This window comes from Talpa occidentalis, unplaced genomic scaffold, assembly GCF_014898055.3.
Source record: "Talpa occidentalis isolate TD23 unplaced genomic scaffold, MPIMG_talOcc4v2.1 talOcc4.2, whole genome shotgun sequence".
Taxonomy (NCBI): Eukaryota; Metazoa; Chordata; class Mammalia; order Eulipotyphla; family Talpidae; genus Talpa; species Talpa occidentalis.
Genome location: NW_023602073.1, coordinates 23464574 through 23479202, shown reverse-complemented (window position 1 = coordinate 23479202; position 14629 = coordinate 23464574). Strand labels below are relative to the sequence as shown.

General features: G+C 46.3%; 1 protein-coding gene across 1 annotated transcript; it reads left to right on the top strand.

The window, feature by feature from the left end:
- Positions 1-7214: 7214 nt before the first annotated feature.
- On the top strand, positions 7215-13373 carry LOC119253115 (leukocyte elastase inhibitor-like). The gene is made up of 6 exons (XM_037520767.1): positions 7215-7382; positions 9190-9327; positions 9694-9811; positions 11074-11216; positions 11313-11480; positions 12972-13373. Exons 1-6 carry the CDS (start codon positions 7215-7217, stop codon positions 13371-13373), a joined length of 1137 nt encoding a protein of 378 aa, XP_037376664.1.
- Positions 13374-14629: the final 1256 nt, after the last annotated feature.

Genomic DNA, 14629 nt, shown 5'->3' with positions numbered 1-14629 from the left:
CTTTTCACCATTGAGAATGATACTGGCTGTTGGCTTGTCATATATGGCCTTTATGATGTTGAGGTATGTTCCTTGTATCCCAAGAATTTCAAGGGCTTTTATCATGAATGGGTGTTGCACTTTGTTGAAAGCTTTCTCAGCATCTATTGATATTATCATATGGTTTTTATATTTCTTTTTGTTGATGTGTTGGATAACGTTGATTGATTTTCGGATGTTAAACCATCCTTGTGTCACTGGAATGAATCCTACTTGGTCGTGGTGAATTATCTTATGGATACATTGTTGGATTCTGATAGCTAAAATTTTATTGAGGATTTTTGCATCAGTGTTCATTAGGGAGATTGGCCTGTAGTTTTCCTTTTTTGTGTTGTCCTTGTTTGTTTTTGGTATTAGTGTAATGTTGGCTTCATAGAACGTGTTTGGTATTGTCCCTTCCTTCTCAATTTTTTGGAAGAGTTTGTGAAGGATAGGCACTAATTCGTCTCTGAATGTTTGGTAGAATTCATTTGTAAATCCATCAGGTCCTGGGCTTTTGTTTTTGGGGAGGTTTTTGATTACCATTTCAATTTTGCTGCTTGTAATTGGTCTGTTTAGGTGTTCTATTTCTTCTTTATCTAGCTTTGTGTCATTGTAGAGTTGTAGGAATTTGTCCATCTCCTCTAGATTGTTGAACTTGTTTCCATATAACTGTTCATAGTAGTTACTGATTATTCTTTTGATTTCTGCTGTGTCCGTTGTGATTTCTCCTCTTTCATTGATGATCCTGTTTATTTGTGCTTTCTCCCTTTTTTCCTTAGTGAGCCTGGCTAGGGGTTTGTCTATTTTATTGATTTTTTCAAAGAACCAGCTCTTGGTTTCATTGATCTTTTGGATTGTTTTTTTAGTTTCAATTTCATTTATTTCTGCTTTGGTTTTTATTTTTCCTTTTCTTCTACTGGTTTTGGGTTTTTTTTGTTGTTTTTTTTCTAGATCTTTGAGCTTCGAGATTAAGTTGTTTCTTTGAGTTCTTTCTTGTTTCTTGATGTGAGCCTCTATTGCTATATATTTTCCTCTTATTACTGCTTTTGCTGCATCCCATACATTTAGGATATTGGTGTCTTCCTTGTCATTCAATTCAAAGAATTTTTTAATTTCTTCTTTGATCTCCTCGTTAGTCCAGTGGTCTTCCAGTAGTGTGGTTTTTAATCTCCATGAGGTAGGAAAGTTCCTTGCCTTTTTTTTATGGTTTATTTCTAGTTTGATGCCTTCATGGTCAGAAAAGATGGTTGGTATGATTTCAATCTTGGTGTATCTGTTGATGTTTGTCTTGTGCTCCAGTATGTGATCGATCCTGGAGAATGATCCGTGTGCGCTTGAGAAAAATGTGTACTCTGTTTTTTTTTGGGGTTTAGTGTTCTATAGATGTCTGTTAAGCCCAAATACTCTAGGTCTTTATTTAGAGCTTTAGTTTCTTTACTTATTTTTGTCTTGTTGATCTATCCATTGTTGATAGTGGTGTGTTGAAGTCTCCCACTACGTATGTGTTTTCTCTGATGTCTGTTTTCAGAGAGGACAACAGTTGTCTGATATATTTTGGTACTCCTTCGTTTGGTGAGTATATGTTAATGAGTATTATTTCTTCTTGAAGTATTGTCCCCTTGATCATAATGTAGTGACCATTGGGGTCTCTTTTTATCTTTTTGAGTTTGAAATCTGTTTTATCTGATATAAGTATAGCTGTTCTTGCTTTCTTTTTTGGTCCATTTGCTTGTAGGATTGTTTTCCATCCTTTAACTTTGAGTCTATTTTTATCTTTTGTAGCTAAATGTGTTTCCTGGAGACAGCAAAAGGTTGGGTTTTGTTTCTTTTTTTTTTTTATAGAGGCATGTTTTATTTATTTATTTGTTTGTTTGTTTCGTTTATACATGCACTGGGTACAGTCAGAAGCACAGGAGGGTGAGAGAATTCACTAGAGCCAGAGCGGGGAGCAGAGCAGGCAGAAGGACCGAAGTACACTGCTGAGGGGAGCAGCGGGCGGCAGGAGAGGTCTGCGCGCCATGTGGGACCCTCCTCTGGTGGCCGGGGAGCAGCCGGGGATCGAACCGGCGCCGCAGAGGCTGCGGGCAGCTTCGCAACCCAGCACTCAACCGCTGCGCCACCGGGGAGGCCCTGGGTTTTGTTTCTTAATCCAGGCTGCAACTCTGTGTCTTTTTATTGAAGAGTTTAGTCCATTTACATTTAGAGTTAATATTGATATGTTAGCATCTGTATTTGCCATTGTGTTTGTCTTTCCTTTGATTTTATTTATTTATTCTTTTAATAACTTTTTTTTTTTTTGGGGCCTTCTTTCGTTGTTATTCGTCCCTCTGAGGTTCTGGCTTTAGGACTCCTTGTAGTATTTTTTGGAGTGGGGGTTTAGTCGTAATGAAATACCGGAGTTTCTGTTTGTCTGGGAAGGTCCTTATTCTTTCTTCATATAGGAAGGAGAGCTTTGCGGGATAGAGTATTCTTGGTTGGCATCTGTTGTCTTGGAGTCTGTTGACTATGTCCCTCCACTCTCTCCTTGCCTGTAGTGTTTCTTCAGAGAAGTCTGATGTCAGTCTGATTGGTTTTCCTTTGAATGTTATGTTTCTTCTCTCTTGTCAGCTTCATTATTTTTTCCTTGTCCTGGATTCTTGGGAGCTTTACTATTATGTGTCTTGCTGTATTTTTCCTTTCATCGTGGAAGTTTGGTGTTCTTCTTGCTTCTTGTATATCAATTTTCAGCCTCTTCTTCACATTTGGGAAGTTCTCTTCAATTATCTCTTTGAATATTTTCTCTGTTCCTACATCTCTCTCCTCTCCTTCTGGTATTCCTATAACTCTTATGTTTCCTTTCCTCATGGAGTCAGATAGTTCCCGAAGTCTTTCTTCATTCTTTTTCCTTCGTACTTCTCTTTCCTTTTCTGTTTTGGTTCTTTTTATTTCTGTGTCTTCAAGAGTACTTATTCGTTCTTCCATTTCATCTATTCTGCTTTCATTGCTTTTTCCAGAGTTCTTTAGTTCCTCCATTAATTCTTTGATCTCTTGCGTTTCTTTTGCTTCCCTCTTTAGGGACTCAATTTCATTCTTCTGACCATTGTTTTCCCTCTTAGGGACTCAATTTCCTTCTTCTGATCATTGTTTTCCTTTATGACTTCTGTCATTTTTTTAATCATGGCAATTTTAAATTCTCTTTCTCGAAGGCTCAGAAGTTCTTCCAAGTTACTGTCGTTGCAATCTGGGGAGTGGTTTTGTTTTTGTGGTGTGCTTTTTTCCTGAGGAGTTTTTAGGTTGCGTGTGGTTCTTCTACTCCCTACTGTCTGTTTTCTAATTTGTCGTATACATTGGGACACTGTGTTGCTGGGACTGGCCGGCATCTTGAGTGAGCTTCTCCGCTCCCCTCTGGCTCCTCCAGGGGCCATCTGTCTGTTTCAAGCAGACTTTATTGAAGAAAGGTCCCTGTTCTAAAATGTCGATGTGGGGAGACACTCCACTGTGCGCTTGGTCTGCCCCGACAGTGGGTTCCCGCTCCCCCTGTGGGATTGGACTGCAGGCTAGAAGGGGCCTGGCGAGGGCGAGCTTCCCCGCTCACCTCTGGCTCCTGAGGGAACCTTCTGCAGGCTGTCTTTACTGAAGAAACGTCCCTGTTCTAAAATGGCGATGCGGGGCGCACTCCCTGCGCGTCCGGTCTCGGCACACTCTTCTGCCCGCCCGGTCTGCCCCGGCCATGGGTGCCCACCCCCCCTGTGGGCTCAGACTACCGGTCTGGTCGGAAGGGGCCTGGCGTGGGCTAACTTCCCAGCTGGCCCCTGGCACCTCCAGGAGCCTTCTGCTCATTTCAAGTCGCTAGGTGGCGCCAGAGATCTCTCCTAGAGCCTTGGGGAGCTGATTTTTCCACCCCGTGGGACAGGGAACAGAGCGGGAATGGTAGGGAAAACCTCAACAGCTTTGGGGTGCTGTGTCTGCCTTGTGCCACACCGTCGTGGAGAACCCACGCCCTGAATTTCGTGCCCCGGGTCTCAGTTCCAAAGCCCTCAGGTCCAGGACGCGGGCTGTAGCCCAGTTCAGTGTCCGCAAAAATGGAGTCTTTTGCACCCGGCTCCCGTGCCTGGGTGCCTGGTTCCTGATTACTTAGTGAGGGGTTTTCACCTCAGTGAGGGTCCCCGCGCGTCTCCCCCGGGCAGCCGCGATCCGCGTTTGCTTTTCAAGTGCACCTTGCCGCTTTCCCGCGCAAGCTTACCGGCAGGCCAGGGGCTGTGTGCGTGTCTCCAGAGTCTCTTTGTTCTCTAATGGAGCCGTTCACACCGCCACGGCGAATCCTGTAGGGTTCTCCACAGCTCCCGTTCATGGGGTGTGGTGGCTGCAATAGTTCCTTTCCACTCACAGTCCCGCTTGCTGCGTCGTTTGTTCTTGTGGGTCGTTTTAGTGTGTTGTTTCCCTCCTCTCTGCTGGTCGGAGAGTGCCGCCTCTGTGGGCGGGGGAGGGTAGCAGGGTTCTGCGCTTTCCTCCCCTCTAGTCCTCTTTTATGGCAACTTTCTTCTTCGGGTAGTTTGCTGGAGTCGTCCGTTTATCTTCCGTGTCCCAGTTCTCACTGGGACCTGCCGCTTTTCCTCCCTATTACCTTTTTTTCAATGGGAGATCTTACTCGCAGCGTCTCCTCGCCGCCGTGTTGCCCCGCCCGGCCCTCAATTTAGTCTTTAAATGTCCTTTGGGTAGATCCCTAGGAACATAATTGCTGGATCAAAGGATAGATCCAGTTTCAGTGTTTTAGGGTTCTCTACCCGCTACTCAGCTTTCCACAGAAGCTAGAGCAGTTTACTATTCCATCAGAAGTGCAACATATTTGTTGTTTCTGTTCTTTTTTTTTTAATGTGGAAAATTTTCACTGGAGTGAGGTAGTATCTTCTTGAGGTTTTGATTTGCATTTCCCTGATTATTAGTGATGTTCAATATTTTTTCACACATCTATGGCCATTTCCGTTTCTTCTTTGGAGAAGAAGTGTATAGGACACTCCCCTTTCACATTTATAAGGGTGGCAGCCACTGGACCTTCAGCACAGACCTCACACTCTGCAGGATCCATCCAGGCAAGAAATTGGTAGGACAAGAAGCAGGGGCGCTTCAGGGAGTCGGGTGAGAAGAAAGGCCAGCAGGAGGATCGGGGGCTCAGGGGCTGAGATCAGCAGCAGCCCCCACCCTGCATTCCCTGGTGGGGTGGAGTCAGGACCCACTGACCATGTCACTCTGGGGGTCCTCGGGTCCTTGGAACAGCTTCCAGGCCAGGCTGCTGTGCCAGGATGGTTGGCTGGGGAGGATGGTCAGCACCTGGCTGCTGGAGGGCCTGAGATCAGATTGCTTTTCCTTTCTCTCTGAACTCCCTCCACAGCTGTTTGTAAATGTCCAGGTAGCCAGGGCCTGAAGCCACTTCTCTCTGTGGTAGAGAAAGAGGAAGGAGGCCGGTGAGATCTAGTGCTTATGCATCAGTCACAGAAAGGATTCATTGCATTACTTGGACGCCAAGCAGCCAGCATCCCTTGTATCATCCTGACCTAAACTTGGGGAAACTGGGGTTCAGAGCAGGGACACCATGGGGTGATCTGATGCTTAACCATCCTGGGCGTTCTGCCTTCCGCAGGAGGGACAGAGAGGATCCCCTCACCTTAGCCCTTGTGGCTGCCCTGCCAGATGGGTTCTCAAACTCCTACAGCAGCTGCTGGCCTTGGGAGCTTACCCTCTCCCAACACTAGTGCCGGTGCCTCAAAGGTGCACTTGACTGTACCTGCTTTGCTGAAATTTGCTTTAATGCATAGGAGGTGGCTGTGGTTATGGAGCAGAAACTTCCTTACACTCAGGGACACGTCGCTCCTGAGTCAGCTGCTGTAGGGCGCGGCAGGTTGCGCTACCCATGCTGTCTCTTGACAAGGTCCGTGCATTGGGGGAGACTCCTGAGTAAAGGGGAGTTCCTGTGCTCCCCAGAAGAGGGAAGTTGTACTTCCCAGAAGAGGGGAGTTCTTGCACTTCCCAAGAAGATCTGAACTAGGGAGTCTCCAGGGCAATGCCTGCTAATGCTCTCCTCTTTGTTCTTGGTTAGTGCAAAGGTAAGTTAGTTATAAATTGGCCTGTGAAAACCTAATTCAGACCCAGGTGACAGTTGGTTCATTGTTCTTACGCATGAACTATCACAAAAGAAGTAAAAATTGTTGAAGATATAGTTAGGATAGAAATGTCCTGGCCCTGAGAACTATGGAGAACAAGCTGCCCTGGACCAGCTGTGCTTGGAAACCATAGCCTATCCTGGGGGGTACGTGTTTGTGGCAACAGTACATCTCCTGGTGTATGCGAAAGGCCAACAGTTCGCAGGCTGTGTGGAGGTTAGGTATTTCTAGTTAAAAGTTAGATTTCTGTAGAACTGAACAGTATTGATGAGTTACTTTAGATCACTTTGAAGTAATTGATAAACAGGCTAGATTAACTGAGTGCTAGGGAATGGGCTGATTTTAGTAAATAGCATAACAATGGACGTTCATGTCCACTCCGAAATCAGGAAGGCTTGACAGGATGATTGATTGTTACTGAACATGGTACCGGCTTAGACAATTGATTATGTTAGAAAAAGAGTCCTACCAAGGAGCGTAATTGTCCCTGTTGATTTTCATAATCAGATTAAAGAAGTGTCCTTCTGTAGTATGAGATCAAGAGGGTCTTTGTATGTTCATGAGAAAATATGTAATGATTGTCTCTGTTCTGCTTTGATGCTTATGCTGACGTAATCTCACCGCTCGCCTTAAGGTATAAATAAAGACCCGCTGAGCCCCTCAGCAGGAGATACTTGCATGAAAGAAGGTGTCTGTGTCTACCTCACTCCTACCTCGCTCCACTTCCCCTCAGCCCTCCGAGAAAACTTGGCCGACGCCGTCCTCTCCTTTCTGCGATCCCTGACACAACTTCTAGCTGGAGCTGGTCTCCAGCAGCAGGGTCAGACCCATAAAAAACTGGGACCATCGCTTCTCAGGCCATCGATGGTGCCACATTTGTACACTTGGGAAAGTGTTCTGACCCTCCTGGAAAAAAGAAAAGAGGAAGTGACAGGTCCGGGGCGGGGTCGGGGCTCAGGATGGGTTTTTGTGGATGAGGATGCGGCTGGAGAAATGCAGTTCCTAAAGGCCTTTGCACAGGAAGATGCAGGCTCGGGTCTGTGTTGCAGCCTCGCCATGAAGCAGCTGAGCGCCGCCAACTCCACCTTGGCCCTGGCCCTGTTCCGCACCCTGAGTGAAGACAGCCCCCGTGGGAACTTCTTCTTCTCTCCCCAGAGCATCTCCTCGGCGCTGGCCATGGTCGTCCTGGGGACCAGAGGCAACACTGCGGCCCAGCTGTCCAAGGTCAGCAGAAACAAAAAAAATGAGAGAGAGACTCCTTCCTCCCCTGGCAGTGTCTGTGCCGAGGATGGGGAGAGCCCGACTAGGGGCTCTCCCTGCGCATGTAATTATGTTTCTGGGCTCAGATCCCCACTGTGGGGGACACTTTCAGGAAAAGCCCCAGGCATAGTCCATTTGCTGCAGGCTTTCCCTTTGAGTCTCCTGTTTAATGAGCACCTACTAGGTGCCAGGCACTGTGGTGTGACTGGCTGAGGATGGGGGAACAGCTGGCTAGGACCCCTGAGGCAGGGCAGACCTCTGCTGTTCTGGCTGCCAGACCTGGCTCTGTGGTCTCAGTTGTCCTCTGGGAATCAGCATTTCGCTGTTCAGCTTTGCATGAAGCCTGCTGGCCTGCCGAATAGAGAACACCTGTCACGGACATTACTTCTGAGCAGATGGACACCCCGGAAATGCATTCCAGTGGAAGTTGTTGGACTGGCCTGCTTAGGGGGACAAGGAAACAAGGGACCCTGTATCTGGAGGCCCTGCCTATGCCTAGTGCTGGGTGTGGCTGTAGGTTCTGAAGTCCCGGACCCTGTGGCAGGAGGGCCTGGGGAGAACAGGTAGCCAAAGGCATGTGACTGCAGTCAGGGCCGAGCCCTGGGTGACTTACTGCAGGTCACTCTGTCAGCCAGAAAAGGGTGTGATGCCCACCTTCTGCTCCCCTTATAGAAGTGGGGGGCACCTGTGTCAGGTGTGCCTCCTTTCCGAGAGAGGGAGCCTGGCTCTCCCTGACAGCGAGGGAAGGAGTGGCCGCAGTGAAGGGCTTTCTGCCACCCCAGTCACACCTGACACTCACCTGAGCCCAGACAGCCAGCCCTGGGGTCATGTTTATGGGCCTTTCCAGCTGCAAAGCCTCTATGACCCCACTAAATGGAAACATCTCTAAGTGAATGAGACCCGCATCTGCAGAACCACAGATGGAAAGCCTTTTAAAGTTATCAAGAATCCACTAGTGCTAACGGGTACTAATTTGGATTTGCTTCTTAAAAGGTCACCTCAGCTCTATTCTGTGCCTTTCTGGACTTTGCGACCTCAGCGAGAATAGTCTTAAGAACCTTCTGCTTCGTTTCTATTAAAACAGGTGGATCACAGCGCGAGGCAGACATTCCGTGTCTGTGATAACCTGGCCTTGTGCACTGCGTGGGTTTGCTCTTTGGTTTCTTCAAAGTCAGAAACAGCTCAGGCCTCAAAAGCCATAAGTATTCTTGATTTGCAACTGATATGTGGGGAATTAAACTTTAGTTAAATGTTATGTTTAAAGAAGTATTTTAAATAAGTGAGTTACTTTTGCTCGTAGTGTAATTTGAAAAAAAGAATCCTCAATCTGTCATATCTGTGTTCCTGCAGAGGCGATGATTCTTAGTTTTCAGGATTATTTCTCAGAAATTTCAGTCAAATAATACTGGATAAAATTTTATGATGATGTACAATTAGATTTGAGGATTCATGTTTACACACCATTTATGATTTTCTTGGGGAAAAGACTTGTAGAAATATTTAGTTTACTAACCACTCATATTTGCAGAACTAGAATGATAACCCAAAAAACTGACATAAAAGCAGGCTCTAAGGTGGGATGATTAGGTCTCACAAAGCTGTAAGGTTTGGATTCTCCATCGTGTGTTCTCCAAAGAAAACTCACAAGGTAATAGACTGGGGTCCTCAGTGCTTAGTAATGACGACACATTACCCTCATGGAAGCCAACACCTGGGAATCGCTTTATAATTTCAAAGTAAATGTTTATAGAAAATGTTTTCTTCATTTTAGACTCCTCATTCTGACGCAGTAGAGAAGGCTCATTCCAGATTTCAGAGTCTGGTCGCTGCTGTCACCAAGCCTGATGCCTCCTACGTGCTAAAACTGGCGAATAGGTTATTCGGAGAGAAAACCGGTATTTTCCTCCCTGTAAGTACTTTCTGCTTCAGTCCTACTGCTCACTAGACACTGTGTGCGTTCCGCAGCAAAATCAAGGCAGTTCAATTTTTTCTAAACAGGGCCTCCCTGGTGGCCCAAGGGGTTAAGCACAGCGCTGAGAAGCTGTCCACGGTCTCTGCAGCACAAAACTGATCCCGGCCAGGGAGGCGACCCACGCAGCCCAGCAGACCTCTCCTGTCTCCCCGCTGGTCCCCTCTGCAGTGTATTTCAGTCAGTCTTCCTGTTCTGCTCCCCACTCTGTCTTGCCCCCAATTTCTATTGTTTAAAGATCTTAGAAAATGACTTCTGTAGATACTGAGTCACTCATAACATTTATTGTCTTCTTTTTTTAACTAGGAGTTCTTAGCTTCAACTCAGGAACTGTATGGCGCTGAGCTGGCCAGTGTGGATTTCCAGGGCGCCTCTGAAGGTGCCAGGAGGGTGATCAACCAGTGGGTCCAAGAGCAAACGGAAGGTAAGAGGGTGGACAGAGAGTGGTCCTCACAAAGGGTTCTGCCTCTGTGTCTCCACCCGCCCACCTGCATGGCATGCCCTCTCTACAACCTCTCCCTACCTCCTCTGCCCTCCTTCACCCTGGCGTGTATCCCCCATTTCCAGTGGGGTACATCTATCAGACATAGAAATTCCAGGCATCCCTGGTGGCACAAGGAGTTCAGCCTCAGAACTATGAAGCTATCCCCATCACTGCAGCACTATTTTGAACCTTGGCCAGGGAATTGCCCACATGGCACAGCAGACCTCTCCTGTCTTCCCCACTGCTCCCCTCAGCAGTGTAGTTCAGTCATTCTGCCTGTTCTGCTCCCCACTTTGTCTCTGTTGAATCCTTTCATCCGCTGAACCTCTGGCCTGCACCCCAGCTCATGCAAGCTTGAACAAAATAAATATTTAAAAAAAATTAGATCCATCAAGTGGAATAGCAGACATGGTTTAACCAAGGCAGCTAAATATTTCCCCCATGTTCCTCAAAGTACATTTTAAATTTAAAGCTAATATTGACTGTAGAATAAAAGGAATAAAAATTGGGGGAGTGGGAGAGGAAATCCAGGCAGTCCAAATTATTTAATACACCACTGGCATGAAACAAACCCCTCAGATTTTGACTCAGAGCTTATCCACTCATGACCAGTGGTCATGAACATTTTCCTGCATTCTGGCTCAAGGTGTGATGGGTGGGATGTGCTGTCCAGCTGGGTATCTGTCTCTCCCTGTGTCTGGTATGAGAGGAGGCATCTACAGACACTGGGAGTGTGTGAGCATTTGCTTAGTGGAGCCTGCAATTCAGTGGAGGAACCATCCTGCCTTTGCATATTTTGAGGGTTGATGCCACCAGCGGATTGGCAGAAGGACTGACTTACTAGTGACTCAAAAACCCTGTCATGCAAGACTATATATAGTGTTATCCTGAAAAGAATGGCCATTTACAAACAAGGCTCCTTGTGATCACACTCCAGAAAAGGGGCATTTTCCTATTTTCTGCTTTTCTGCACATTAGACTCGTATTGAAGTACAGGCTCTAGTGGGGTGGGTGTGTCATTCATCAGCCTGGTGAGTTGGTGCAGTCAGACACACTGCGGGGATTTCACTCGGCACCATGTTCAAGCGTAATGAAATGGAAAAGGCGCACTGAAATACATTTCTGTGCTGATCTAATGTCAGTTTAGATTTGGAGTGCTGAGAAGTGGATTAACAAAAAAGCAACTCACTTTATCATTTTAGGGAAGATTCCGGAAATGTTGGCTGCAGGTGTGGTGGGTAGCATGACTAAGCTTGTGCTGGTGAATGCCATCTACTTCAAAGGCACCTGGCAGGATGAATTCAGAGAAGAGGAAACCAGGGACGCTCCATTCAGGTTGAATAAGGTGAGCCCATGCACGGTCTCTTTGCTCTACAAGAGCAAACGTCCTCTTTGCTCTACATGAATGCAGATAATAGTGTTTTTATTTCCATCCTTTCAGCGAATATCAAAAATGGTGAAAATGATGCACCAGAAGAAGAAACTGCCATTTGGCTACATCCCGCAGCTCAAGTGCCGGGTGCTGGAACTTCCGTACAAGGGCGGGGAGCTCAGCATGGTCATCCTGCTGCCCGATGACATGGAGGACAAGTCCACAGGGCTGGGGAAGGTGATGCTCCTGCTTGTCGTCCTTCTCCCTCCTTTCCTGTGTGTGTCTTCCCAGTGGGCGGAATGGTCAGTGCTCGTAGTGTGTTTACTGATGTCACTTCCCTTCCCCATTCTTTTGTAATCCAGTCCATCACATTTACTACCTGGGAGTCCTTCATTTCAAATTTCAGAAACTCCCAGTGAACACTTGTGGGGACCATGTGGAGACCTACACCAGACGTAATGCTGGTCACGGGCAGCTCAGGCAAACTCTTGTAATTAAACTTTGGAGACTGAGGCTTGCTTCATTAAAATGAATTTGTTCAAAATTGAAACCCCTATCATATTGCATAAACCTTCATCTTATGCTCTTAGTTCCTTTTATGACACTCTCCGATCTCCTTACAAGGCACACAGATTGTGAATTCAATTCCCAGTAACTCTATCATAGAAGAAGACTCATGAGACAAGTGAGCTTGAGGGTTAAGCCCATTTCCTAGTGTGAACTTTGTATGAAGTTCTACTATAAGGACTTGGAGGCTATGGAATCTCTTGCCAGGACTGGAACTAGGCAAAACCTGGAGATTATGTTTTTATCTCAGTGTCTCTAATCTTTTGTGTAATATTGCCAATTCCTACTCTCCAAATTTGCTCTCTGGAAGGCGTCTAATGTAGTACCTATTTACATATATAGAGGATGTCAAAAATCAGCATGTGCTTCTTTCAGTTGATTTCCGACTTCATCTGTTCTCTGATTTTAAGGAGTCTCATGAAAGGGATGACCAAGAGCATAGAAGAAGGGTAATGATGGTTCTGTTCTAGTCCCATCATGTAATAAAACAGCAGTGATAACAGCGGACACTTACATAGTCCTTACTGTGTCAACCCATTTAATTCTAATGACAATGTTAGAATAAAGGTCAGTGTCATTAACCCCATTTCAGATGAGGAAGTAGGATATTTACTATTTTTCCCTAGGAGCTAAATCTATTAGAGATTATTTCACCTCTGTGTGGTTCACAGATCACCACAGTGATCAGTGGGTTTGGAATAAATACAATAGGATAGAAGAAAATTTTCCCTTACACCACTCAACCATTTAGTTAACATGTAATATAGTCTTCACAGTAATAATAACCCTCAAGTCCCATCACAGTGATTCATTATATAGGGTGGAGTATTACTGCGTCCTGGAAGAGTGGGTAGATAGATGGGTAGGGTGAGGCTGTACTCTGGGTGGGTGGTGTATGGATGGTTGTGGGTGGATGCATGGACAAGTGGGTAGATGGAGAGATGGATGGATGGTTGTTTGTTTTAGCTGATGTCCAACCGCCCTGTACTGGGGCCCTGGATGCCTTGGAACATACACTCTCTCATCGTCCCAATTGCTGGAAAGAACTGGCCCAAGAGAGGAAGGAAACAAAGGAGCAACTGACATTCGGGTCTGTTCATTCAAATAACCTTAGTACTTACCTATATAAAATTGTTTTCTCTTTGCACATTCTAATTCCAGATCCAGAAGAAGTTGACTCTGGAAAAACTGCGTGAGTGGACCAAGCCTGAGAATATGCATAGTCATACGGATGTCCACATGCATTTGCCCAAATTCAAGCGGGAGGAGACCTACGATCTCAGGTCCCACCTGGCTCGCACGGGTGTGGGAGATCTCTTTAGCAGGAGCAAGGCTGATCTGTCTGGCATGACAGAAACCAGAGGTATTTTCGTATCAAGAGTTATCCATAAGTCCTTTGTGGAGGTGAGTGAGGAGGGCATAGAGGCAGCAGCTGCCACAGCTGTCACAGTAATGCCGTCCGATACAGATGAAGATTTCATTGCCCACCATCCATTCACCTTCATGATTCGTCACAACTCCTCTGGCAGCATCCTCTTCTTAGGCAGATTGTGTTCCCCTTAGAGGCTGTAGAAATACGAGGTCATTCTTAGAGTTTATTTCTGATTGATAGCGCAGATATAACTTCACTAATAAAACTACTCTCTAAAACCAAATGTTTAATTTCGGGCCTCCCTGGTGGCGCAGTGGTTGAGCGCTGGGTTGCGAAGCTCCCTGCGGCCTCTGTAGCGCTGGTTCGATCCCCGGCTGCTCCCCGGCCACTGGAGGAGGTCCTACATGGCACGCAGACCTCTCCTGCCGCCCGCTGCTCCCCTCAGCAGTGTACTTCGGTCCTTCTGCCTGCTCTGCTCCCCGCTCTGGCTCTGGTGAATTCTCTCACCCTCCCGCGCTTCTGACTATACCCAGTGCATGTATAAACCAACAAATAAATAAATAAATAAATAAATAAATAAATAAATAAATAAATAAATAAATAAATAAAAAAAACCAAATGTTTAATTTCCCTTGTAAGTGCAACCCTGTTGGGTCTTCACATCCATTTACCTTGGCGGGGTATTGATTTTACTCCTTTTCTATTGAAAAACTCCAGTGGTTGTTTCTGAAATCATCAAGTTCTAACAAATACCCTAGATGAGTAGATTCTTGACGAACAGTCATCTGTGCAGGGAAACATGAAGATACTGTGATTAGTTAATAGAAAGAACTTCATGTCTGCAGTCCACACCAGTGAGAGAGTCCCCCATGACCCCATGTATATTCCAGCTGTCCTCACTTCATTCTGTTATTTGGGGTACAGCTGCATCTCCCCAGTGAGGGCCCTGCCAGCTCCTGCAGCTCCACCCCAGCCCCACCCTGGGGACTGGGACTGACCCCCTCGTCTCTTAAACAAAGGGAAACTGCAAATGGATCACGGGTTTACATGGGAGATGTAGAACCCTAAACTCTTAGAGTAACCCAAAGGGAAAAGTCAGGACCCAGCACTGGGTGAAGAGTTCTCAGGTCTGACCCAAAAAGCACATTCCATAGGAAGTAAATTGGATGAATTCACATGCAAAGGACTGATCTGTCTGCCCCCCCAGCAGGGGTACCACAGAGGAAGATCTCCAGGCCCCTAAGGCACTGAAACGCCCACATTCTAACTGTCACGGTGTATTGTGCCAATAAAAGCCCCGCTCAGAACCTATTTTAGACCCAATTCCAATAAGATCAAGAACACAATTCCTGGAACCCCTAATCCCTGTTCCTGCATCCACAGGGACCCCGGGCCTATCCCTGTAACATACGAGACACAGACTTGGCTCCAGCCTTTCCTTTTGAAG

Coding starts and splice junctions, on each gene's coding strand:
- LOC119253115 (XM_037520767.1), top strand. CDS start 7,215: ATGAAGCAGCTGAGCGCCGCCAACTCCACCTTGGCCCTGGCCCTGTTC. Junction 7,383..9,189: donor CTGCGGCCCAGCTGTCCAAG/GTCAGCAGAAAC, acceptor TCTTCATTTTAG/ACTCCTCATTCTGACGCAGT. Junction 11,217..11,312: donor CTCCATTCAGGTTGAATAAG/GTGAGCCCATGC, acceptor CCATCCTTTCAG/CGAATATCAAAAATGGTGAA.